This window comes from Bombus pyrosoma, linkage group LG9, assembly GCF_014825855.1.
Source record: "Bombus pyrosoma isolate SC7728 linkage group LG9, ASM1482585v1, whole genome shotgun sequence".
Lineage (NCBI taxonomy): Eukaryota > Metazoa > Arthropoda > Insecta > Hymenoptera > Apidae > Bombus > Bombus pyrosoma.
The window spans coordinates 9904475-9931862 of record NC_057778.1 but is presented as its reverse complement, the minus strand read 5'-3'; the positions used below and the strand labels follow the sequence as shown (position 1 = coordinate 9931862).

The window sequence follows — 27388 nt, the reverse complement described above, 5'->3', positions numbered from 1 at the left end:
GTAATTTGGATAACAGTACAAGGTAACGAATAAGTAATTTATGAATATAATTCACATGGATTCGCATAACTTTCTATCTCAAGAGAAAAAGTACAAATGATACGGAAGGAAAAGTTTTTCTAAATAAATCATTAAATGGAGGATAGATAAAAGAATGTTAATGCATGATATTGATTATCCATAATTTAATATACATAAATAAAGAAATTCATTTTATTATGAACTTTTTATTGAATAATATGACTTGAGAGCACCTTACGAATTGTGAAATGTCTGTTAGGGATTCCTACAATAGCGGTCACGATCATATAAACAGGTCTCGACATTCACTAGGGAAAACCATCCGAAAATTGAGTCGTGAAAAAACAATATGGAAGAAAATAGGTTCTCGTTTTTACGAGACAGACAGAGATGAGTATTTCTGTTTCTGTCTGAGACATTCATAACACGTCATACATGCGCAAAACGAGAACCTTTTTGTCTTCCATGTTGTTTTTTCAGGATTCAATTTTCGAATGATTTTCTCTAAGCTCCAGTATGAAATGTCGAAATGATAGTGGCTGATAATAGCCATAGGGTTTCCTAGAATATGAAATTTAGTTTTTTTTCTAATTTTGGTACGAAGCATGTTTTGTTGAATATAGTTATGTTCAGCCAGAGAGAAAATCTGGTTCGTCGTAACATTTAATAATATTAGCAAAGAATAACATTAACATTACAAATCGCAGGTAGTTGTAAAAAAACTTAGCGTATAAAAGAAAATGGTTTTAAAAAATTATTTGATTATATCATATTAATGTTAAATACATTCAATTTGTCTATCAGAATACGTTTGCAACATATATACTGTCACGAGTCGATTGTAGTATTGTATACTGTATAGATGTATAGGAACACATATATTAGCTTCGACTTTGAGTGAAATTTTCACATTATCAGCTACCTTTGACATTTACGATTGTGGTTAACCTGTCAAGCTGTCAGGGAATTATATTTAGAGATTGCACTTTGACCAAGGAAATTAAATATGCAGCTTGATCGAACCTAGTTCAAATTATCAAATTATTTTATTAGAAAATATTTTAATTATTACACGAAAAAAATATGGGTAATAGATCTAGTCTCCTTTTGCGTGAAGAAGAAATAGCACAAATTCAAGAAGCTACTGGATGTAAGTTTTATTTATAAGATACTTATGATATTTTAAAGTGATATCCATAATCATTGTTTTCTTTAAGAAATTCTTTTTTAAATTTATGCATATGTATCCAAATATTATATAAATTTGCGCATAAGCATTGTATCATTATTTTGACGTGATTATAGTTACACCAAACCAAATTGAACGCTTATATAGTCGTTTCACAAGTCTTGATCGTGGTGATTGTGGAACACTTAGCAGAGAAGATTTCCTGAGAATCCCAGAATTAGCAATAAATCCTCTTGGTGATAGAATTGTAAATGCTTTCTTTGAGGAAAGTGGTAACGATAGGGTGAATTTCTTACAATTTATGCAAGTGTTGGCACATTTCAGACCGATTAAAAAGAATAGCCCTAATAGATTAAATTCTAGACAAGAGAAATTGAAATGTAAGTCAATAATATGTTGTTGATTAAATCTAGTTAAAAAGTTCTTAATATATTATAAGTTTCTTATTATTTTCAGTTGCTTTCAAAATGTATGATTTAGATAACGATGATTTAATTTCGAAAGATGAACTTCTAGCTATTCTGCACATGATGGTTGGTGCAAATATTAGGTAAGAAAGTAGTTCTGATTTATCAGTTTCAATATAAAGTAACAATTACGTATTTGAACAATTTTTATTTATTTATTTTAGCGAAGAACAATTAACTAGCATTGCAGAGAGAACTATAGTAGAGGCTGATGAAAATGGTGATGGAATGATTTCATTTGAGGAGTTTTCTAAAGCACTAGAGAGGACAGATGTGGAGCAAAAAATGTCTATACGATTCCTTAGTTAATTTATTTATTTTTGTTTAGATGATGCACAATTTGCTGATGTGTTGAGCATATGTAAGAAGATTTATAATTAATATTAATGAATACAATTACCTTTTGTTACATCTGCCGGTTTGTAACAAGGTTGAATAACGTTTGGTGTTTAATGGTACAATAAAAGGAAAGATATCGTAAATTGCATTTCTTTCAAATTGTTATTAAAACAGCTGCAGTTTTAATTAATAAAAAATAGTACAATATTATATATTTTTATGATTCATAGTATACAAACTGGATTGCCATTTTGGTAACCTGTTGTTTACAATATCTAATCCATTATTCGTTCTGCTACACTGTTTACAATCTTCCAAAAGAAAAAGTGAAGGTGACCACATTTATAATAAAGAGCATTCTTGAAAAATAATTTATGATATTAATGACACATTAAAAAAAATGTAAACATGGATGTAAAATATGTATTACATTAATACTATGTATTTTATTTGTACATGAATTATATCTTGACTTCGGAAAAAATATTGAGGAATTATTATATATTTCATTAATCGTATATTTTCATTATAATGGAATTCTTACTGTATCTATTTTATCTTCCTTAATAGACTGCGACTATAGGTGTCAATTATCGTCATAGTGTCTGAGGCATTAAATTTTGCATATGCAAAACAATGAGAATATCTTTCGTATTGCTGCATTTTAAGCCGTAGATGATACAGCCAATTTTTTTAAATGCTCCATGAATACTTGTAAACTGACATCGTCAGTTAAGACAGGTGCTCCACTTTCCTAAATCATAACAATTAATTAGAAATTATAATTGATAATTGTAGAAGTAGAGAGGAATCAAAGAGTTTTATTCCCAAAACCATAGAAAAAAAAGAAAGAAAAAATATTAGAGTTAGTTACAATTGATAAAAATATATTTTAAGAAAGAAGATGTCTTGATGCCAACCACCAGTGAATTGTGATAATACTGCTACAAAAAACTGTTGAAGTGTGTAGAATTTTATGCTTGCTTTACAGCAACATGGAATTGTGTTAAATAATGTCAGATAAATTAAAACGACTCAATATTAATGTTCCTGTAAACTTTCGAAGTAACGATTAATATGTTAGTTATTTTACTACTGTTAAGAAACGTGTATGATAAAGAGAAAATAAATATTTTACTGCATAGATAGATATCAACTGTCTAGGACTGTAGATTTTTTCGATCAAATTCCATTACCAAAGCAGTGAAAGCAAATATAATGAAAGAAATATAATTATCAAATGAATGAAGAACACACCCCACTGGGTATCGGCATCCCCTGGTTGCAGGATCACGGTGATAAAAATGATGATAAAAAAAATTATTAGTTACGTATGATTGATTCATATTTAATGTTGTTGAAAGTGAACAACAAATAAAATAGTTTGATATAGAAAAAATTTATATTGTAAATGAAATGCATCATTAAGAATAAAAATGAAAAACAAGATATACTTACCGCTCCATAGGCGTACATATTATTGTGAGTTTGACTTGGATTTACTTTACTCAATAAAAATCTCGCTTGTGAACCACCTTGTTCAGTATCAATATATCTTGGTGCAGGAAACCGTTCAGCTAATATTTCAGCGGCATCATCAACAGGTGCTGCCAATAATTGTCTGAAATTCTCGTATTCCGGTAAATCTTGATATTTTAATTGGCGCCATTGTGCAATGGTCTGTAATAAATTAAACTCATTACGATCATATCATATATTATAAGTAATCATAAGTAATAGTAACAAATAACTACCTCTCCATGGAATATAAGGATTTGGAAGAAAGTATCCATCAATAAAATCCTGTCTGGTTGAATAGACGAAGTATCTAATAAAACTGGTTCTGGGGGACCACTAAATCCATAACTGTACAAAATTGGCTGCACCATTATTAAAGAATTTGTTAAATCTTCTCGCATGAGCATATGTCTGTAATATGTAAAATTCGATTAGTAACGAAGCGTTTCGATTGATCTGAACACAGAAGTACAACAGCTACTGACCTATAAAAACTAGTTTCATCGGGGGAATTATTAAACACTTGTAAGAATTGCGATCTACGCAAATGATACATAAATTGAGGATATAAAGAGAAGTTCTCTGCAAGTCTAAAACTGTTTGGATCATCTTTTGCGTATTCTCCGAATTTCTGGCACTATTACAGAAATCCTTAATGTTAAAAAAATTACGTATGCCATGTAAAGTATTAAATACTAATTTAGCAAAAAATACGAACCAGTCTGATAAGCATTCGATCGACCCATCTTAAAACATCTGGCCCGTCATCACTCTCTGCTTTAAATACCGCTAAACGTGACATAAGAACAGCTGCTGCTTCTTGATCAAAACCAGCACTTATATGATGCAAAGATGTTGATGCATCCGCCCAACTGTAATAAGGAATATTGTAATTTAAAATACAATAATATTTCACAATTGGATGATTATATTAACGTACTTTCTAGCGATCGTAGTAACTCTGATTCTTCGTTGACCACTACTATGTTGATACTGTGTGATGAACTGAATGCAGCCCCTTCCACCTTGAGGAATCGGCGCAGTATGTTGATTAACAACCTCGAAAAACAATGCTGTAGTAGTGGATGGCGTAAGGGAACAAAATTTCCACTGACACGTTCCACCTAATCCTACTTCCTGTTCTCCGACACTCGATCCTTTTACGCCTAGAGACACACAGGGTCCAATCGCACCCGAAACTTTGATCTCTCGCGATGTCTTTACTTCTAATGTCGCATTAAATGCCATTTTCAAGTCGCCTTTATGATCCTTAGCGAACACACGTTGGAACGTTTGTTTAAATAGAGATGAATTGAAAGAATCTCCCATGACCATGTGACCACCTGTTGAGTTACAACATTGTCTCATTTCTAACAAACCGGTTTGATCGAGAGCGCATGAGTATATATCTATTATGTGGCCATTGGTTGCGGCTCGTGACGCGAGAGAATCATAGTGTTTAGTCGCCTTTTTCATATGTTTGGCGTTATCTTTTTGAATATCATGGTGAGATCTAATAGGCTGTCTTAAGTCGTCTGTTACGACTTGACCTGGTCCTTGAGAACAAGGCCCACCGACAAATAACATTATTCTGAAAATAATAGTAAAATATACTCAAAACACTTAAATACAATGTTTACAAATGAAATGTGTACCTAGCTCCTGTATTAGCATAACTGGCTTCCAAAAGACCAGTAGCAACAGCTAGTGCGACACCCGTTGATCGCAATGGACGTTTTCCCGGACCGATCGGCCATGGATCGCGTTGTAATTCTCCCAGAAGGTCTGTTAAACTCATATCACACTTATGTACAGGCTGTAAAAAGCGATTAGCTGGCGGAAGTGGTTGTCCACTTGGTCCTCTTTGTTGATTTGGATTTTGACCCGGCATTGGTCTGCCTATACCTATAACACTCTATAATAAATATTTATTCTACATTGTTTTATTCTATTATAGAAAAATAAAAATATGTACCCAACATATCTTGGACCTGTTTTGGTTGTAAATCCTTAGTACCCCGAAAAACATAACTTTTACTACATCCTTCACAACCTAGTTCATGAACTTGGACCATTCTTCCAAATGTAATAAGACCAATTAGGGCATTAGGTGGGAGCAGAGAAAGTGACATTTGCAATGAATCTTTGAGGGAACCTAGTTCTTCATCATCCATACATGTATCAACGACCAACAAGAAAATAGGAGGTAAGCATTGTGCTCTCTGTATAAAAATAACAATCAATAAACTGTGGATCAATAAAAATACTACTTCATCTTGATTTATAGATATTATTTACCATTATGGTATATTCAATTGTCGAAAACTTCGGTATTAATTCAGCTGGCTGATGTTGTTCTGAAATAGCAGCATATTGTGGAGGAAACTGGAAAGATATTAAATATCAAAATATTATTTTATTTCTTAAGAGAAGAATTAATTTTGTTCAGTTCTCAAAACAAAATAACTTGGTTCTTACAGGATTTCTCTGAAAGCAAAGGTTGCACACCCATAGCTTAGCACGGTAATCCACCTGGCACAGTGGATTCAAAATTGCTCTACACGTAGATCTTGTACAAAGAACAGGATCATACTGTATTGGTGGAAGATCTGGTCTTTCTTTGATCGGTTGGTAAAGTGTTCCCAATGGCACAACAAGTCTGGTGGCATCTAAACGCGAAGAAGGCCAAACATTCCAAGTTATACGTACTCCATCGCGGTCTTCATTTTGTTGAATGAAATCTTCATAAGTAGTCATTTTTCTATGATTAAAGAATACCATATAATAACAAATTCAACTGATATTTAATTCCTACTATACATACGGTTTCTAAATATGTGACAAGTGTAATGGTGCAATCAGTAATTTTAGGTTAAACATACCTAATTAAATCAATGTTTAATTATCGTTTCACGACAATGAGTTTGAAAGGATCTTAAATAATTTCAATTATCAAATTCTCATAGTTACAGTATTATTTTACAATTGTATTAAAACGACACAATTTCACCGTAACAGCACAACTCGTGCCGTCATTGAAGCCACGTCACTTGGAAGCTTGGAAGAATTACTCTGACGCATGCGTGCAGCGCTTTAATATCACAGGCGGTATTCGAACGTGAATTTGTAAGTAAACAAAAATTTGGAATATTTAAAAAGATAGCTGTTTATAATGCTTTATATCATTCCTTTATTTTGTCGTTAGAACGAAAGATGCAAGCTAAATGTAAAGAGAACAATAAATGTGTCTAAGTACATTGACAACCTTACAATGCAATTATTTTTATTTTATGGAATTGCGAAGTTCCAAACTTAACAGAAATGTATATAGAAACTAAGGAGAATCGTGATATAATTTGTCAAGTACATCGATAAGATAGGTAATCTTTTTTTTAATAATAAATAATGTATGCAAATAATATTTTATTAAAGTCTCTGAAAATCCAAATTAGGTTATTAGCTAAGTTGTAAAAAGAAACAAATGTTTTCTTTGTTAAATGCTTGACCAGTTAATAATGTTCTATTTTAAATTGATCTCCTAAGAAATTTATTTTTCTTAGTTGTATCACTTTTTTAACAAACCAATGATATTTATGTTCTAGCATTTATTTCCAAATAAATGTGAAGATTTACATCGAAATGTACATGCACGTGGCAAGTTTGAAAGCGTGCACAAAAGTAATTATAAAAAGTGTAGCATAATTAGTATAATATAATACGATAATATGTTTTTAAAAACTAAAAAGTAAAGTTCGCGGTGTCATTCCAGAACTAATCATGTTTTGTGACAAAGAAATGGTAGGGACTCATTCAACCAATCAGCCACAAAGTGATAACGACCGATTCTGAATAGAGTAGAGCAGGCTGAGTGTTTACCGTCCTTAGTCATTATTTACTATCATCTATTATGCGCTACGACTTATGCTGTGACGTGAAGTAGCAAATTTAAGCTTTATACGAGTCAGGAAGTCGGTATTCCAGCGTACGCGTTACGATACGATATCTGTTTGAGTCTCCATGTCACGTACATTGCGAGTGTTGATCCACGGTTAACCTCTGAGACAGTGTATAATATCCCGTAAAAATGGATAAAAGGTAAGACGCGATGTTTCTCGTGATTCATAAGATACATGGTTGTCAATTTGTATAATTTTGATGAATCTTCAGCAGGTTAGACGCGTCGAGGTTAGAGAATCGTGAGGATGTTACTAGTCATTCCAAGAAGAACAAAAAACGATTCAGTAAGAAAAGCAGTATGCTTAACTCGTGGATGAACAACATACAAAACAATCAAAATAACGATATAGTACCTGGAATGGAGTATCCACATTTATTGTGGCAGTCTAACATGCCGCAAAACTTTCAGAACAATGGACAACGTCTCTTTACAACAACATCTGACCCTAGCATGTGTGGTTATACGCAGATGCCTATGACATATACCATGGAGCCTGTTTCACTACCAACCATGTATAGACTGTATCAGCCGGTGCCAGTCTCTGGTATAAGAGCCGTTCACAGTAGACCTCGACGACATTGTAATCAAAATCAACCATTGAACTTGAATATGAATTCTATGGCAAATGGTTACACGAGTTTACAAGAAAATGGGGGAGGATCTCCTGTCCCTCCTAACTATCAGAATGGAGATTACGCGAGTTTGCCACCTACCGCTAATAAGAATAACGGAATAAACGGAGATGAGGTAAATTCGGAGCATCGGAGGTATTCAGACCCTGGCCTTGGGTCTGCAGAAGCACCGGTACAGAGTCAGAGCGAAGATTCTGATAGCGCTGACAGCGGTAGCTCCATTACTACAGTTGGACGTAGCAATAAGTTAGTTCTATCCCTTATTGAACAGGTGAGTAGTTTTTCTTGATAAATAAACACAGATTATAGCCACATAAACACAGGTATATATTTAAGGCATTATAGAAATGTAATCAATAATCACGTAATTTTGTTTCCAGATGACAGAATTGAAAAAGAGCAATAATCAACTGTTTAAAGAGTTAAACGAAACAAAGTCTGAAATAGGTAGTATGAAGACAAAATTAGCAGTGTGTAGTTCTTCGGATTATCAACCAGGAATGTTATCAGGTAAATGTTAAGGGCAATCGTTATAGTATCTTATTATTAGTACCTCTATTTTACAATACATTTTTGTTACTCTACTCCTACGTTGTTACATTAAATCCGTATAATTAAAAAGAAATTAATCCCATAAATATTTTAATTGTTTCAGATTTTATTCGCGAAATCAGGCAAGCCAACAAAACATACGAGGAGGTACTAGTTTCAAAAGTAAAATTCATGATTGAGGAAAAGTTGAACCAAAGCTCGTTGGAGGTGGCAAATTTAAACGTACGTATTAAACTAACTTATACAAAATTAATTTCTATTAGTTGCTAATTAGTTTCTAAATCAAATTCTCTATCTACTAATCCGCGCCGCCCCATGCACTTACTCGTATCACAGTTATTCAAAATACCGACTGATAATCGTGATTCGGTAACGTAAAAGTTCTCCATAAACAAACACAATGTGTTATCGTTATACTAGTCCTCTCGATCGTAGACTCAAGTGTCGGTAGGTTTGTGAAAAAGTTGGTTCGGTGGAGAGAAGGCAGGAAACTTGGAAACAGGATAAAAATTCAGCGGATAGAAAACGTGGGAAGTGAAAACAAAGCGGATAAAGAGAAAGGAAGAGAAAGAATCTACTTTGCAGTTAGGCTACGGTAATGTGCCGCTCCGACCGACGCTTTCGGCATTTCCATGACATGGTCATGGACGTATTGTTTGCGTAGCATTCGTACGTTTTGTTTGATTAGGACGGCCAGGTGATCTTCGCTTCTCCCCTCTCTCACCTTTCCCCCTTTTTTCCTTTCTTACAATTTTCCTTCCTCGATTATCATCTGCGCGCGAATTTTCATCGATCAAGTTCGTCCATACGCGTTTCTCGAGTCCCCATCTTTTTCTGTTTGATTATTTATGTACGTTTGCGTTGGAATTTTTACACACCGTTCTTCAAATAAAGACTCCCCTGTTTTTCGTAATATTTATATCGACTGCGCATCTTGATATTAATAGAAAGAAATATCTAGAGCGTATTCATATTCATGTCTAGCAGAGAGTTAGCGATTGAAAAGAATAAGCCGCCTTTAAATATATACATAGTTTGTTGTTCTCGAGCAATTTTTCACAGCGATCTGTTTAATACGAAGCGTTTCACCGAAGTTAGTCAAACTATCGTCTATTATTTATGGCAGAGAACATAATTTCTTTTGTATTTCAATCAAGATTGGTATTCTCGTTCAATTAATTTCTTATTATCTAAGAAGGGGATCTGTATACCAAAGTAATCTTCAAATATATCCGCATTTATTCTATTCATGAGAAATAACGTTCGATTTGAATCTTTGCCTCTTCGTTATTTTATCAATAAAAAGTATCTGCTGCTATTCTATCTTTCATACTTTCACGTTAGGTGGTAGGTATTTTTTTCAACCAAAGAGGTATACGAGACAGAAGATCGGTATCCAATTGTATTAGGTCATCCTCTGATTAATGCAATATTTTTCACCGCGTATATTAGGCGAGAATAAACTGATAAATAATCGATCAGTATTTTGCATCATTTTTTAAAATTACTTTTCTCTATCGAGTCCATTAAATTATCGAGTTTCCTTTTGTGAGTTTTATTGTTTCCGATTCAACTCTCAGCAAAGTCACATTTAATTACATAAATCTACTCGACGTAACGTGTGAATCATACTTTACGTAAATGATATATTTCCTGATACGATCTATCTGAGAAATCTGATGCGTTCAAACGAGGACATCTCGTATAAAGAGCCTAATATCGTGACAAACGATGCTTCTAAAATTATTAGAAGGATGAAATAATATCTATATCTTCAGCTTCAAAGTCAAATGAAAAAATACAATATTAGTTGACACAAGAAAACAACCTTCTTCTTTTCTTCTTCTTCTTCTTGTAGACCCACAAAAAAAAAAAAAAAAAAAAACGAATCTCCATATTATAGCAGCCCCTTCGATTTAAAGACTCGAAACTTACTCTTACTCCAATTGCGTTCTCCTGCTGCCATCGCAGTAAAAATCGTCTTCATCCCCTAATTGGTCTCACCGAGGAAACGAAAGGCAGCTTCGTGTTCTCGATAAAAACCCAGCCTGATACCGGAGAACCTAATGTAGACGTAATACGAAATATCCGTGACGTTTGGTAAAAATGATTAGGTTTCACATGAGGGTGTCAGCTACGGGGGTAGAAAGGAAGATAGAGGAAGAGAACGCTTCGCCCCGTGTGTTACGATGCGTCGAGGGACGAGGAAGGGTGAAGGATGAGGCACTTAGCGGCTGTCACGGCCTCTCCCTTGGCCTCCTTCCTCCCCCTCTTTTCCTTTTCTGTCTTCTCGGGTTTCAACCATCCATTAGCCTCATCAGCCGAAGCGATGGCCGTCCGCGCCATGCTAGCCTCTCTTCGTCTCGTTGCCAATCTCCGTAATTGAACCTCCGGGACCTTCCACTTTCGACCATGTAAATTTCTGCCATGTTCGCTTTCTGGCATTTCGACGCGTTTTCACGCGGGCCAAGTGGCCGTCGCGACGATTCACGGAATCCTGTCCTTCGCACCGTCTCGGACATTTTCATTTTCTGCTGTTCACAAAAGGATTTTCTTTTACGTCGCCAATGAATTTTTATTGCCATCGAAGAGAGCGTTCACGATTGCAGGATAAAGGAGTGTTACTTCGGAGAAAACGAGTATTTTATAATTTCAGAATCCGATGTCTTGAAACGAACATTTCACACGAAGAACGCTCAATTGGTATTTTCGTTACATCTTCGAAAATTACGATCGAAGGACGTTCCCTGTGTTGCTTAATCCTTTAACTTTCATCGCGACTGGCGTTAGATGGAGAAATTTAAGCGGATTTTAAGGGATACCGTATAACGTACAATACGTACGTGCGTGCGTACTTGAAAATCAATTATCGTACCACGTGCAAACGAATATCGTAAATGCTTCTTTTCAAAAATATTATTTCTCTTCCACGGTACTTGGTAATTGCGAGCACGTTCTAGGGAATCGTACGAGCAAAGAGATCTAAGCCAGTAAAACGTTATCTCGTGAAAAATTGCAGGTTGCTATGTAAATTGTTTGATTTCTTTCGAAACGTGCCGAGCCATCTTATCTGTGCCGAGTATTATTGCCTCCCTTATCTTTTATCTTTATCCTCGTTTTCTTCCGACGGGAAGGAACATCGGGAAAGATTTCTTCCAGCCGACCGTCTTAGAATTCATTAAACCTGTGTACATCTTTATTTTTATATCTCTGTATCTCTAACAGATTCACAAATTTGCCAATAATTTTCAAATCGTTCCCAAATATAATAAAAACTGTCACGTTAACGAAAGAACATTTATGAACGCACGAATCGTCGAATCGTTTCAGAATCAAATAATGAAACTGACGGAGGAGAAAGAAGAAAGCGACAGGCGAATAGCAAAACTGGAGGAAGAAGTTGCCATGCTGAAGCTGAACGTAAAGTGAGTACCCAGTTATAGTTTGGCATGATTTTTGCAAATTCCTGTAATAAACTTTGCTACTTCTTCATCGTTTCTTCTTTTATCAAATACAGGTTTTGTGGATTGTTTTACACGTGGTTTTTCATCTAGTATACATTTCGCGGTGAATTTAAATCTTGTAAAATATCATCGATATCGATAGATGTTCCACATGGAATTTATATCGATCGAACGTTTTTCAAATTGCGCGATCACGAGCGATAAGCGTGGAGTTTCACGGGAAAGTAACTTTGTCGAAATAATTTATTTCCCTACGTTTGATTGGTGGAAGCAATTTTGAAATTTGATTTGCCGTCGCATATTGTGATATACTTTCCTTTTCTTTATTAGACATTTTTATTGGATCTTTTTCTTAACCAGGAGAAAAATTGTACAAGATCGTAGTCTTTTTCTTTTATTTTTTTCCAATTTTTTTCCATTCTCGCCCTCCGTTTCTTTCGCGTCGTTTTCCCGTTTAACTGCATTTTAGCAGGTCCAACGGAATTATGATATTTCTATTATTTACATCGTTTTATCTATTGTTAGATTTCTTTGCCGCCTGAAAGGAGCGTTTCGTTAATTAAAAATGTACTTTGCAATTTTACACGTGTTTTTATTTACTACTTGACATTTTTTATGGTAGTAGCAAGAATTTACTTCTAATTTGAGTAAAACATCTCGTTGCAATTTTTGTTGATTTAACGTAGAAGATTGGTCACCAACCGTGTTGCTAGAACTTTATTTCTTCCTTTCTGGTCTATAACATAGAAGATATATATACAATATATTCAATTTTCTTATAGGAAATCTCTGATCACCGAATTAATTACTTTGATCTATTACTAACAACCAGCATGCAATAACCCGCCTTTGTAGCTTTGTAATGTAGAAGCATTCATTTCTCTAAATAAAATATCACACGAACATTTAATAACCGAAACCATCCGAACTACAAAATTATTAAGCGCACTAACTAACACGTTAGCTAGAACTTCTCAGATAATCACTCGAGCTTCTACCACATTTTTCCGCTTTTCAGCCTGTTCTATGAAAGAAAAGTACTTTTAGACATTTTTCTTTAAGATCTTTTAAGAAACCAACCGCTAATTTCTGATCTCACGGAATGCTTGCGAGTTGCGATTTATCTCTTATTTTTCAAAACCACTAAATTAATTGCCTAGCTAAAATTGCTTTAACTTTCTTCTCTTAGATTTAAGTTTGAACTCGGAAAGTCGTTCCCTTTGCAAACTGGTATTCATCCCTCTTTCAAAAATCATTGTAAAAAACCAATCTTGAAACGTTCATCACTAAACAGCTATGTATCTAGCGTATTATCATACGGCCATACTATTCTTTCCTTTCTAAATGCGTTCAGAAAATCTAATATACACGTCGGTATAGAATTTACCTTCACAGACGTTAGTTACTTACCGAGTAATTATTTAATTTTATCGCAGTAACATTCTTTCAATTTAAATCGCCGAGCAAACGCTTAAACGAGTCGCCACTTGTTGCTTAAAAGCTATTCGAAGATCCTCTTAAAGATTTTTCTCGCTAAATGATTTCCAAACTAAATAGCATCTTGCGACACTGCTCTCTAACTCTAAAACCATCTAGCGAACGCTTACGAATCGTCATTTTAACGGAAAGCTTCTGCGAAAACACTCGCTGTTTGTAAGTGAATTAGTCGGAAATTATTGCAGATCACTTGGATATTTAGTAACTCGCTTGTCGCAAACCTTCATCCACTGAACCTGAATTTGAGAAATGCTATAATTCTGTCTTGAAATTCGAGAGAAACTTCACCCACTTAAAAACGAAAAAGAAAAAAGAAATGCACGATACCATCTCCCAGCTTTCTTATCCTTCCATCTTCTCTTTGCACCCGCACTTTCTCAATTATTTACACCCTGCACGTGAAAATGGGACCGCATGCACCAAACACCCACCCACAAAACGCAGAACCAACAAAACACAAATACGCCGTCTAATGGATAATACGCGCGCGCGATCTCCGCGTGCTGAACACATATGTATATATAAACATGGTGGAAATTGTGTGTTGATTGGCACGTAGCAACGAAGGCCGCGAGATCGCCGCGTTCGAGGAAGAGACTCTGGCGCTGAGACGGGAGCTGCAGGAGGCCCGGGCGTCCAAGTGCCTGGCCGAGAATCACGCGGCAAAGTGCGTAAACGCAAGATCAGTCACGCCTGTCGCTACTTTCGATACTACGCAATCCTACGTAACCAGCACCCCCGTGCGTACCGCTCTATCCGACACCTGTAGCCTGATCCCCGCACCATCGTCATCGACATCGTCGTTGTCCTCGATAGTCCCGCAACACATCACCTCGTTACTACGTTCCCGAACCGCGGACCTGGCTCAGCATTTCATCGTAGACAAGACGAACGTTTATCGAACGGCTGATTCTAGCAGTCCGACAACGTCCATCAATGCCTCGTGGTCGTTGGATGATCAGTGTCAGGTATCTAGCAGCGGTAACCAGTCGCTGCTGATAGTTACCTCTAGCAACAGTTCCGAACAACATCGCACGGATGCCAGTTTGGAGGAGAGCTCCAATTTCTCTGCTTCCGAGCTCGCGTTAGAGATCAGGAGTTCCGATCAACGCGAGGATCACGACCTTATCCTCGTCGAACATCGTTCGGACGAGAATCCGAGCTCGAAGAAGACGAAAGACGAGGATATGGCGCGAGACGACGAGCCTAAAACAGATTCGGCTACGACGAAGAGTCTTGCCGCGATATCCTCGAACGTGCAAGAGAGAAAGATAAGAGAGTCGAAGAAGGAGGTGGAATTGTCGCGTGGTCATCATCAGAGGGTAGGATCGAAGAAGTCGAGGAAGAAGAAGGGTAGTTCGGTGTCGAAGAGATCGTTCGTGGAAACGGACAAGGGTGGAACGGTCGCAGAGGGGAACGACAGTGGGACGAAAGACGTGCGGAGAACGGTGAGCGAGGACGAAGATCGGAGTCGTCTGAACGGCGGCGACGACGACGTCGACGACGACGACGACGACGAAACGAGCCGAGCCATCACCGAGATCCCGGAAGTGACCGTAGTCGGTGGTGGCTCCTTCGTGCCGAAAGATCTCTGCTCGACGGGAATCCTGACCTCCAGAGTCCTGACAGCACCTTCACGCGCTACCTACACCACCGCCTACATTTAGGCTACGTACGCGCGGGGCCCCTGCGAACCAAACGCGAACCAACGGTCGCCGTTGAGCGAGGGGGGCTTCAAGGGCTTGCTAGAGGCTACTACTATGTACATGTCGAATAGCACGTAGGTCTATCGTTGTACCACTCCTTTTCTCTCTGTGACTTTTTCTGTCTTTCTTCCTTTTTCTTCGTGGACACGCTTCGCGCTATTCCTTCGGGCCCGACGAACGACCTTTCGCTTGGTTCGCTGTGTTTACGGAATATTTAAACGAAGGTAGTTTCAGCGGCTACCTTCGAGTCGATATTTTAGGTATTTTGAGCGTATGCTCCAGTTTAAGAACGAGCGACGATTAAGAACAAAGATTAAGAAGAAAAATATCGATTTTAAAGAAGTATTTTATCAAGATATATGTCGTAGGTTTTTATCGTGGTATTTCGGCGATTTCGTCAATTGTTTATTCAGTTACTTGGACTAAGGGTTTTCTGTTCTAGCTTTTAAGAAAATATTTGTTACGATCTTTACGGACCGATTGTATAAAATGATTGTTTTATAGCTGGACAAAATGTTTTAGAGCATTATTTCTAGTACTTTGTTGCCTTTTCTTCTATTTTTATCGTGTTCTTCTAGTTGTATAAGAGAAAAGTAACACTCCTAAAGTATGTAGTATCATTTCTAATATAAACGAACCGATATACCAGGAATGAAACCTGCAACCAAGCGTAAGATCGTTCGAAAATATTAATAACTGTATGTTTCCCTCGATGGCTTTTGTTCGAAGTACGAGAAGAGTTAGAGTATTTCGTATTTCGAAAGAAATCTGTCTCTGTCTAATAATTCGCGTAAAGTTATTTATCCATTTTTGTATTTTCACGATCTGTCGATTTTCACTTTTCTGTACTCTTCTTCTACTTACTTATTGTACAGTTTTGATGTGTCCGAAGTGAAAATGAAAGAAACGAATAGATTTCCAATATTTTTATCGACATTAAAATTTACAGTTGAAAAATTCGCGAAAGAAGAAATGCGGGGAAAACAGTTTCAGAGTTTGCAGATTCTTTCACTTTCGCTTCGTAGCTGTAATTAATTATACGATAAGCGTGTGTACATTTAAATAACGTAAATTACTATGTTGGCATGGCTTTTTTGCAGCTTGTCTAGCATGCGTTTGATTTCTCGATTCTTTGTTTATCATTTTCAATATCGAGTGTACATTGTCTTCCAAGCCTGTATCATATTTTTAGTTTAATTCCCCTTGAACTTTTCAACTGGTTCGATTTTTGTCAATTTAGATCGATCATTTTTAAATCAACTTAAATCAGCGTTAGGTATAAGTTTAGTATTCTTATATAATTTTTATAAAAGTGATTTTGAGAATCTCTTACGTTTTTATATCGATATCGTAAATATTATTTTAAGTAATATCCTCAAGTAAATACGCTTTTCTTTTTAGACGTAAGTTCGAGACAATCGACCCTGCTACGTAATAATTTTAATATCTTTACATTTTATATAAATAATTATGCAATTATGTTGTATATTTCATTTTTAATTTAATAAGTTTCTAAGGATTGTCGCGTAATGTGATTAGTATTTTATTAAAAAAAAAAAAAAAAAAACAATTGGAATGCATCGGACAGAAATTAAAGACGCTAAAATATTCTCTTGCTATCTCGAAGAGAGAGACGAACATGAAATAGGCATTGATATCGTTCGTGATTTTTTTCAATAATTTTCAGTCTGCGAAAAATATCAGAAAATGTTTGTCGAGACGTGCGATTTTTCGTTTCGATTCTACGCTGAAATTTTCTCGTAAGCTACGGCAAGCTTTTCTGCTTGCCAAAACGAGAGTGAGACTGGAACATATATATACATAAAAATTGGAGGATCGTAGCAGGGTTAAGACTGACTAAATAGCAAGAGTATAATACGTATTTCGACCTATCGAACAGTGCCAGTTAAAAAGTTCCGACGATACCCCCGAACATGTTAACCTTGTTACACGTTTTCGAGCGTCAATATTTTCGATGTTACGCAACTTCCCTTCCAGGAACGAAAATAGAAAAATAAAATAAAAAAAAAAAAAGGAAAAAAAGGTAGGAAAAATAATGGTTTTCATCGATGGTCGAGGACGGGATCGAAAGAATCAACGTATCATTATCGATTATACTCGTTGCATCCACGTCGTTTCGCTCAAACATCATAAAAGTCCCGGTGTGTACAGTTTAAACAAGCAAAGTCAATTTTTATCTTTCGATCTGTTCGTTCGGTGGAAATAACGACCGCCACCGATACACGTTTCTCCATTTTTCTCTTCCTCTTACCCATTCTTTCTCTTTTTTCTTCCCCTCTCTCGATATTCCTCTGCAATTCTCTGTTTCGTTGCATCGAGTTTGTACGCGGCAATTTAATAAATGATCAAATATTATATTAATTTAATGTTTTCAAGCCGGCGCTCGCGTTGCGTGTGGCGTGTGCGTGTGTGTGTTTGCGCGAGCGCGCACAAAATTGATATTTTCTTTCTTCTACAATTTCCACGGCAAACAGCCGCCGTAGAATCCCCGTCAACAACGGCAAACAACAAATTAATTCGTTGTTTAAACAGTTCCAGAGGCCGGCTGTTTGTCGCTGGCAAACGCGTTTAACGCCACCGACAAGGAACGATCCTGCTAAATTCCAAAGGAACTTCTTAATACATATATTCCGAATTTCCCTTATTATTTTTATGTATAATGTAGTCTCTATTTACCATGCGAGAAGTATCTTTTGCGAAATGTCATTTAGGACTTGTAGGGTGGATGGCACTCTGTTCGCTGTTGAGACTGTTTGGCGAACAGAAGATTGAAAAATCAACTGTTCGTTCGATGTTGGTAATACGAGTGATTTGCCTCGGCTCATATTTATCTTACACGGAGACAAGATAATCTCGTCTTTTCATTGTCGATTCACTTTCTGTCATGAGAGGAATGGCGGAAAATCTGTCAACAATTTTTAGATCTTAACGTTTGACGGATTTCCAGGTCTCAGAATTTAAACGTTTTACAAATATTTTACGTTCGCCAGTTTATAATTCCTCTACGGTGCTATAAAATAATTGTTTTTCCTATTATATTTCGCAAAAGTCAGTAGATAGAAATTCCGACGTCGAACGCTGTTTTTAATCGCAACAGAGTTGATTTTTCCAACCACGTTCGTCAAATGATCCGGTAGAAATTATCTGACGAACGCGATGCGAAGCGGAATCTTCTAAATTAGGAAATTTGAACGTTCGAAACGAGCAGAAACAAATTTACGAAGGAACATCTTTAATCGATTATATCAACGAGCGCCATCCACCTGAAAAATCCTGATAGAAAGATTTCACGTTGCAAACACCTTGTGTATATATTCCTTCCATATCAAGCGTATTCCACACTATATACAGTCCTCCATACCTCAAAGACAACCCCGCAAGACGCCAATGGACGAGGGTAAACCGCGAGTGACCGGTTTTGGTCGTGTGTATTCTTTTTCTGTTCTTCTAGCTGGTAGCATGGCTTTCAGCTGACCTCACTGTTGCTTTTGCCGCTTCTAAAGAGAGCATTACAGAGATTTCTTTGGGCCGAGTAGTGGATGATAGGCGAACGAACGCATGTAACGTTCATTGACTCGTGATTTGTCAGACGGGAGAAGCTGCTGGACATTCTGCGTAATAAGATGATCGATCCCGCCGACCAAGGGGGAACCATTCCGAGCTTGGTGAACGTGAAACGCTCGAGGAACGCTTCCTCCTCGTCCGAGGATCAAGAGGATGACGAAGAGGAAGGGGGTGAGAAGAATAATCAGGAGGGAAGGCAGCGAAAGGACGAAGAGGACGATGGCAAAGTGGACGAGCAAGGAGGAACAGCGTACAGAGAGAAGAATCCTGAATGGTTGTCGATGATCGAGTATGGTGTTAAGCTGTCCGGACCTGTTACCGATCTTTAGATCATAATTTTTGGGAATATTCGAAATTTCCGATTAGAGTTTAAGCGAAGAAACAGGGTGATTTGATGTGTTTGCACGGTATGAGATAATCTGAAGTGGTTTGAAAAGGTTTGCGATGAGTAGGGATTGGAAGGAAGTGTGTCAGAGTATTTCGTATATGAACTCGTTGATGATCTTGGATGGAGTATTGGAAATTCTAGACGAAACTCTCAAGAGTAGAAAGATTTGGCGCGTGGAGAGTGGAGATGTTTGTGAAGGTTTATGATAATTAGTAGTAGCGTGTTTGAAATGTCGATAATCTTTGAAGTACTGGAAATTTCAAGTTAAAATTTGACAAATAGGAGGATGCCAGGGGAAACGATAGTTTTGCAAAGATTTGGAAAGGTTTGTAGAAATTTGAGATTTAAAAAAGTAGTATTAGACTATTTGGATTTTTCGATGATCCTTCGAGTACTGGAGATTAAGTACATTAAGGTGTAGGAAACGAGGATACTTGAAGCGTTAGAATGGTTTGGAAGAGTTTGCGAACGTTTATGGCGATCGGAGATTGAAGAAACTGGCAACAGAGTATTTAGACTCCTTGATAATCTCTGGAATTGAATTTTTTGAGTATTGCAGATGTGATTGAACGATTGTGTGAAAGTGTTCACGAATTTGACGAATGTGAACGCTTCGATTGGAGCGTAATGAATGACAGAATCGAAATTGTTAAGTCCACGACATTAGATTAACTCTTCCAAAAATTGTCAAAGTTTTATCAAGTAAAGTATCAAGCTCTCTATCTGTGTCACCTTAGGCCATAGTTAAAAAAAAAGATTTTGAAACAAGTAACAAATATTTTAGAATAAGTTTGAAGTTGTTTGATAATCGAAAACAAATGCTTATCAATTCTTTTAAATCAATTTGTTTGTTTTATTAATATCACTCGAGTTTGAAAGATCTTGACGAAATTTTCTTTCAATAATAAGAAACATAGTGTGTGACAAGCGTTCGATCAAACGATTTCTACAATTGCCTGTTTGTTTGAACGTCATAAAATGACAAACTTTTGCGTTGATTACTGTGAAGAACGTGGATTGCAATGAAACGAAGAAGACGACAATTTCTGCAATTCTACAAAGCTTAATAACTTTTTCTTTTTTATGGTTTAAGCAATATTGTACATACAGTTAGCGTTGGGAAAAGAAATCGAGGGAACCTCATTGTTTCAACCCTCGGAGAATCTCGATTTATTTATAATCTTACACTCTTTTTCTACTTTTCTCGTGTCATAAATTTCATCGGAGATTAACGCTTTAAGGTTACGCGAGGATAATCTCTCGATTATTCGAGAGTTAGTAACGAGGTTTGATAAAACTGATTCGCAACCTTACCTGTGATCGTTCATTCGTCCCAATTTTTTTTAGAAGACGGTTCCTCGAGATTTTTATTATACCGTCGAACGTGCCTGAAAGTTTGCTAGATTTGTTAAACGATTTGAATGAGTTTTCGCTGAAAAAACGCGCACTCTTATCCCTCGCGATTTATTCCCAGATCGGGAACGAAAAATAAGATAAAATAGAAATCAAAGTCATATTGTTAGATTAATAAATTCTAATTAAGAGCAGAATTCTATTTTAATTAAAATCGGTAAAAGCGATATCGCATAATATCAAAGTATTGGATGCCTTAAAAAAATTTCTCTTTTGCACGCAAATATTCCAATTTCCAAATTTCCAAGTGTTTCATAGTTTCAGTCACTTGGAGAAAAATTCTCAATTTCTTTCTGAAATTGTCGATTGCATCGAAACGCATCGATTTCAGAATCGCGAGGGATGAAACTATCGCGCGATCGTTCGCAGAGTTATATTTTTCGCTGATTAGCCTTCGCAATGGAGGATGCTGATCGATAAGCTTGCGTGTTCTGTTCATGGATCGAAGATCAGCGACGCTGGTGTTTGTCCTAAGAACGAAGTTGACGTAATCGGGTTAATACGTTGATTTCTTTCCCGTTTCGAGTCGAATCAACGGTGCACCGAGTATTTTTTGGAATTTTCCCTCCTAAAGAGTTTCTCGATGATCCAGAATGGTAGCTGGGACTAGAACAGTTGGTTGTTCTGTGAGAAACGTAGGTTTGAAAATGAATTTTTATTATATTCTTCGAACATCGATCCCTCCATTCGATGAAGTTTTATCAATTTTCCGGGAAAGTTGAATGTCTAGTATTATTATGTTAATTATTCTTCGCGCATTGTTATTTGTCGAAGCTGGTCTTTTTCTCGCTTTTGTCGATGTTTCGCCAAAATTATCTCGATTGCAGAAAGCCAAGAGAGCGCAATGTTCTCTCGTTGAATTTCCACATCGTGTATGGACGTTATTAAAGATCGTGTTATCAATTTTTGTACAGGTATTCTGCAATTTTCGGGAAAGCCTCGTTCGAGAATTGGTAGTTTGTAATAGCGGAAATATATATTTTTTTATGAACAATGTAGATACAGCATTGTACATAGTGACGCGTAACGATTAATCTCTTTGCTGTGATTTTAATTGTCCTGTATATTTTTTTTTCAATGTCGTGGTACATATAAATTGATTTTAATGGGCGAAACAAAATTTCTACTTTTCCCCTTTAATTTCTCCTCCGTGATTTCCTATTGTCTCGGCAAAGGGATTAAACGAACGATTTCTGCGATTGAATCTCTGTCTACTTAGAAATTAGCGTTCTTCTTGTACACGGCAGTTAATAGCTACAAATTAATCAATTAACGACTTATATTACGATCTACGGAGATTCTGTCTCTCGTCTTATCTATTTCCCATGAAACAAATATATTATAACACACATATATACACATACTATGCACGTAAAATAGTTTAAGGGCCGAAGCTCGTCGTAAAAGCAGTATTTTCATAAACGAAGTGATATCACTTTCATCACCGAGCATTCATCGATATTTCGTGAAACTTACTTTCTATTTTTCGATATCGTATATATATAGAAATGAAAGAATCTGTCGTTTGCGATGAGCCAACCGTGACAATTGAACAATTTCAGTGCTCAAAATAATTAGAAAATTAATCCATCTTTCAATCATTTTTACGGTCGACTCATTTCTGATACAAAAAGGAACAATCGAAGTGTCCTTTATCATTTTTCAGTTTGAATTTTCGTTTTCGAGGCAAGTATGATCGAAGTTGAATGAGAGAACGTGCATATTCTCGCGTTACACTCCGAAATTTTGATCATTCGTATCTGATAAACGAAAGATCGGATTAAAATGCGATATAGAATTATTCGATTCGCTTCTTTTTTTTATCAAGAATGTATCTATCGCAATTTGTTTCGTAATTTCGCATAACGAGTCAGGAATTCGATGACAAATATCTAATTTTTTCATATCATCTATCCGGTCCTTTCTGTTAGATTACAGGCGTAAGCGATTTTCTAATTGTTTTAAGCATTTTAATTCCCATTTGTGCGACACAATATTGTAAATAAATTGTATCATCGATTATTACTTTTAGTATCTTCTCGAGTGGACAGCGTATATGGTCCTCCGTGTCTAAGACATTGAACTCGGATCGCTCGAACTTGCAATAGCGCGTTCTATTTTCGTAAATAGATTTACCAATTCGATCGGAACATGTAAAGACTATAGTTCTTACAGTTAGATTCGTAAGACAGAAATCCGTGCGATTTGACGAATCGTCGAACAATCTGCAATGTCGTAAGCCGATTCGTATTTAACGATGGCGTGTGATGTTTGAATGGGAAACAATTGATCATTATGAATGTATCTAGCATTAACCAATAGCAACACGAGTGATCAATATCTTTTATTTTCTTTCTCTGCGTGTGTGTATTGCATGAATTGTTACCGATTTAGTTTGCGCAAACTTATCGATACGCGAAATTTGATCAGATTAAAATGGCGGGAATTCGCAGTCGATCTTTTATTCAAATTCGCACGAATTCGATTCACGGTAATCGATGGCTGTTTTTTCCGGACGAAATTCCCATTTCAATTGCACCTTCTCGATGAACAATTTTTTTTCTTTTTTTTTTTGGCAAACGCTATTCTACTCTCTTCTATCGTATTCACTCGGTAATTTCAGAGTATCGTTTATTATTATTTTCTTTTCCGTTATTTTTTTTATGCAGTAATTTTCATTCCATTTTTAGGAATTCGTTCGCCAAGCATTGCGTCTATTGTCGCGCTCGTTTCGAGGATATTTCAAACGTATATATTTATAGAAAAATATGCTCCACGATTCGACACGATTGAGGCTCTCTGTAATTCGAAATATCATTAAAACAATGCAAATATTTCTCATACAAAATATATACAGGGTGGTGCACGATATTTCCACCATTTCCAGTAATATGACGCAAAAATGTTTCGAACGAATGTCGATCAGCTTTCAATCGGCTACAAACCGCGATCAAAGGAACTTTGAAGCCGATTGAAAGCTGATCGATTTTCTTGTCAGCTCATCGGTAGTGTTTGAAAAATCGTGGCGACCAATTCGTGGGTCAGCCTGTATATTTATGTATAGGTATATATAAACTATCTGAAAGTTTTGTTATTTAATTTTTAAGCAACTTTCATTTGGAATTTACGTAGCACGATGCTTGTCCCATTGTTAGCCCTTTCGCTTCGGCAGTCCAGTCCGCCTAAGTGTTCTCCCTGTACGGAGGCACGCGCCGCAAATACGCACAGTGACGTGATTGTTGTATAAATGCTTTCCTAAGTCTTAAATAACAACTGTGCTGAATAAAACAACAATAAAACGATCTTTGCTCCAATATGATAAGTATAATTTACATCTTTAATATGAAAAGGCTTAGAAAATTACAGCTAATATATTACGTATTTACATATTTACGATAAAATGTTTAATATAATTAATTACGAAGAGTAAATTAGTTGATACATTAATATGTAAAGATTAGCAACATCATTCTGAATGATATATTTTGAAACATAATGAAGGATCTATACGTAAGCCAACATTGCAATCTTTACACTCATATCGTGATATATGGGGTGCCGATCGTCGCGTGGTCGCCGCCTATAAGCGGCACCCGTACCCACAGGTCATCTGGCCGGCGCCGCCTATAAGCGGCACCCGAAGCGAAAGGGTTAATGAGTATAGAAAAAGTTCCAACGAACGAATCGAGAAAAAGAAGGGAAGAAATAGATCACAGGGGGTGGTAGGGTAATTCAAGTAGAGATAGACCTGGTAAATGTCCGTGAAATTGTAACAAATCGTATCTGTAAATTTTACATTATACTTTTATCAAATTTGGACGAAATTTTGGATTTTGCATTTTCATTTAAAAATCATCTTTTTCCTGCGATAGCGAGAGTTACGTAGATACAAGTCATTTTATTCAAGATGTTTCAATTATTATATCGATATTTTACTATTATTACTGTTCTATGTTTAGATGTTCATTCCCATGGAATAAGTTTCAATGGCACGCGGCCATCATTGTAACTTATAACGATAATTTCGAATCTAATTTATATAACGGAAAAGTTTCTAAAAACCAGGTCTATCTCATTTGCTAATTACTTTATACATAGTAAAAAGACAAAAATATATATATATATATAGTAAGTGTAATTCACGTACACCTAAATAGAGTACTTAACGATCGCACGAATCAACGTAATCACGATGTTTACATCAGATGTATAATCAGATAGTACGAGCCATGATATAGCAAAGTTATAATGATCGTGTTTCGAGTGTCAGTACAATGAAGTTGACAGAAAAATACAGCTATGCGTATAAGAATCTAAAAGCTCGGTTAAGTGTGCACAAGGACATTTTTAATATCGTCATCCTTCATGTAACGCATCAAAATACAAATTTATATTTATATTACGATCCGTCTTTTATTTTTCAATTTGCTTTAACAATGGTTAACATATTTGTAGCTTCTCGATCTGTAAATGAAATAGCATCGATCATTTTCTGTTTCACTATGTGGAATTCGAAAATAAAATATACATAGTGAATTCAATGTTTCTTCGATATCTAAGTCTCGATAAATTTCCACGTAATTCCTAACATGTAACTCTTACCGCGGGAAAGTTTAGACGCGATGTTAATCGTCGGAAACGGATTTTTCACCCGTTTTTTCTCACCCCTAATTTCTCTGTACAGAAAACGCTTTCAGTTTCAAGGACACTGCAGACGAAGAATTAATTTACAGCCTGGCTATATCGTGGCCTGTATTATACACCGTGTGCATGATCGAAACGCACTGCGCATCCGTAATCACTCGATCAAATAATTCTCGAAGTGCCATTAAGATCGTGCCGAACGCTCAGGTTTCCATTGTATTTTTTAATCGGACAACCGATCGGAGGGTAATTTTCGCATTAAAAGTGACCTTTTTACTGGATGCCCCTAACACTTAAGCTAAGAATAACCGCTGTCCGTAATCGTTAAGAATAACCCTAGCCTGATAATAATAGCGCGTCAAATTTTCCGTTAAAGGTACTAAACAGAACCCTCACGATTTTTTCACCTCTATACGTACATACTTCACCTGTGGCTAAATTATTGTCACGGTTTTATACGTCGAGTTAGAAAATACACAAAGCGTTATACATACACAAAGAGGATGATTATCAGATAGTTCAGTGTCACACATTTTCGGATCGATTTTTAATACATAATCATATGTATACGTATATTCTTGAGACTTTAATAAAAGAAAATGTACACGAAGAAAACTGTCCGATGGATGATTTGTCTGTCTATTTGTTAAGATATTACAGAATCCCTGTAGGACTGTGGTACTCGTGTTTGGTAAATTTATTATTCGCAACGTCGTTTTATTTTGCAAATCGCTGTATTAAAATAGTAATAGTATTACGAAAATTATAATTGTATATATATGGGATTAACCGTAAACTATTCAATTCCAATTATCAAAGAGGAAAAAAAAAAGAAAAAAAAAAAGAAAAGAAAGGGAAGAATAGATGAGAATTAAAATAGTATGGATTTTTATTTGTAATTACGTTCGTATGTTTTGAACAAAAATAATTCTCGCGCGTAGGCCACTTCATTAACCCGCCGATAGAAGCGGTGCTTTTTCCATCGGCTCGAACGACGAGCGCGCTATGTTTTTCCATCGTCGTCTCTACGTCTGTGTACAGGCAGCACCAAGTGTTGTGATTAGCGAAACGCGAAAGATGTTATTCTTGTGTATGGCTGTTTGTCTTCGGTGCACAGCCTCCCACGAAGATCGTCTGAAACAGTAAAAGGCTCGATATATGGATACCATCGGTGTAGGCGATGATAGCAAAACATTGTTTCGATCGAAGCTTAGGTAGAAACCGAGAAATGTGTTACGATTAAACGATCCGTTGCTACGAATCGAATCTTTTCTCGCTCTAGTCTCGATGCTTCTCCCTTCGCGTGATGCGTTTTTTTCTTACGAGAACGATTCATGAAATTCGTACGAAAGAATTAAAAATGTATATAACAAAAACATTCTGCACAAATTGCTGCATCGTAAATTTCGAAAATTTCTCAACCATTTGTAATTCCAGCGATTTACTATAATTCTGTATCAATGGTTTCTTCGTATTCTCTACGTCTCATCGAACAATTTATCAGGGAAATTTCCTGTTAATTGTAATAATTCCAATTCTCGTCCATGCGACCATAAAAATTACTACTAAGCTCTTTGTATGGTAGTCGTTCGATGGTCGGTTCGGTTTACCGTCTTTCCAATAGTAAAAAAAAAAAAAAAAACAGAAAGGAAAGACAAAAGAGAGGAAAAAAATCTACATCTGGGACTATCCATCCCTTTTTTCCCCGCTTTTTCTACCGTCTCTTTGGAATACGTTAGAGCCAAAGTACCGCTGTTGTAAGTCGATTATCGTTTTATGGTAAGATTTTAGGTTTCCTCTCGCACGTTTCCCTCTAAAAGAAATCGTTTCTTCTTCCTACCTGACACGCGGGTTTTTCCAACGTTTTATTATACGGCGACGGAGTTCAGTGAAACTTATCTTCCGCGCGAGTTCTCATGGCAATTACCTGCGAACCAACATGGTAACCTCGACCGAATACGCGTGGTTAGGGTCGATCTGTATTATTTTCCCTTCTACGCATTTCATTTACGATA

The 27388-nt window shown here is 36.3% G+C and overlaps 3 protein-coding genes and 1 long non-coding RNA gene across 8 annotated transcripts in view; 2 read left to right on the top strand and 2 right to left on the bottom strand.

Moving 5' to 3' along the window:
• The first annotated feature begins 652 nt into the window (after positions 1-652).
• On the top strand, positions 653-3177 carry LOC122570813 (calcineurin B homologous protein 1). Its single transcript, XM_043733669.1, has 4 exons — positions 653-1171; positions 1327-1590; positions 1667-1760; positions 1842-3177. Exons 1-4 carry the CDS (start codon positions 1105-1107, stop codon positions 1984-1986), a joined length of 570 nt encoding a protein of 189 aa, XP_043589604.1. The 5' UTR covers positions 653-1104; the 3' UTR covers positions 1987-3177.
• Positions 2160-6574, bottom strand: LOC122570805 (protein transport protein Sec23A). The gene is made up of 11 exons (XM_043733655.1): positions 6417-6574; positions 6013-6295; positions 5833-5919; positions 5510-5756; positions 5190-5439; positions 4475-5125; positions 4253-4406; positions 4020-4171; positions 3771-3945; positions 3475-3696; positions 2160-2770 (listed from the first exon to the last, which is right to left on the bottom strand). Exons 2-11 carry the CDS (start codon positions 6289-6291, stop codon positions 2681-2683), a joined length of 2307 nt encoding a protein of 768 aa, XP_043589590.1. The 5' UTR covers positions 6292-6295; positions 6417-6574; the 3' UTR covers positions 2160-2680.
• Positions 6525-27388, top strand: part of LOC122570806 — an 82805-nt gene continuing 61941 nt past the window's right edge. Inside the window, exons 1-10 of one of the 5 annotated variants that reach the window (XR_006317900.1) lie at positions 6525-6660; positions 6740-6914; positions 7137-7212; positions 7304-7629; positions 7702-8395; positions 8505-8634; positions 8780-8898; positions 12007-12101; positions 14197-15417; positions 18816-19096. Coding sequence is in view for 2 of the 5 variants with exons in the window: in XM_043733656.1 (XP_043589591.1) it covers positions 7619-7629; positions 7702-8395; positions 8505-8634; positions 8780-8898; positions 12007-12101; positions 14197-15304 (2157 nt within the window). In the remaining 3 variants the exon portion in view is untranslated. Of the gene's footprint in view, positions 6661-6739; positions 6915-7136; positions 7213-7303; positions 7630-7701; positions 8396-8504; positions 8635-8779; positions 8899-12006; positions 12102-14196; positions 19097-27388 lie in introns of those variants that run through there. The other 4 variants (XR_006317901.1, XR_006317902.1, XM_043733658.1 and 1 more) reach the window with 4 other exon arrangements.
• LOC122570817 overlaps positions 19260-27388 on the bottom strand; it is a 188620-nt gene continuing 180491 nt past the window's right edge. The window contains exon 3 of the long non-coding RNA XR_006317903.1: positions 19260-26507. This is a non-coding gene — a long non-coding RNA (uncharacterized LOC122570817). The remainder of the gene's footprint in view (positions 26508-27388) is intronic.

Coding starts and splice junctions, on each gene's coding strand:
- LOC122570813 (XM_043733669.1), top strand. CDS start 1,105: ATGGGTAATAGATCTAGTCTCCTTTTGCGTGAAGAAGAAATAGCACAA. Junction 1,591..1,666: donor TAGACAAGAGAAATTGAAAT/GTAAGTCAATAA, acceptor TATTATTTTCAG/TTGCTTTCAAAATGTATGAT. Junction 1,761..1,841: donor ATGGTTGGTGCAAATATTAG/GTAAGAAAGTAG, acceptor TATTTATTTTAG/CGAAGAACAATTAACTAGCA.
- LOC122570805 (XM_043733655.1), bottom strand. CDS start 6,291: ATGACTACTTATGAAGATTTCATTCAACAAAATGAAGACCGCGATGGA. Junction 4,407..4,474: donor GTTACTACGATCGCTAGAAA/GTACGTTAATAT, acceptor TCCTTATTACAG/TTGGGCGGATGCATCAACAT. Junction 3,697..3,770: donor TCCTTATATTCCATGGAGAG/GTAGTTATTTGT, acceptor AATTTATTACAG/ACCATTGCACAATGGCGCCA.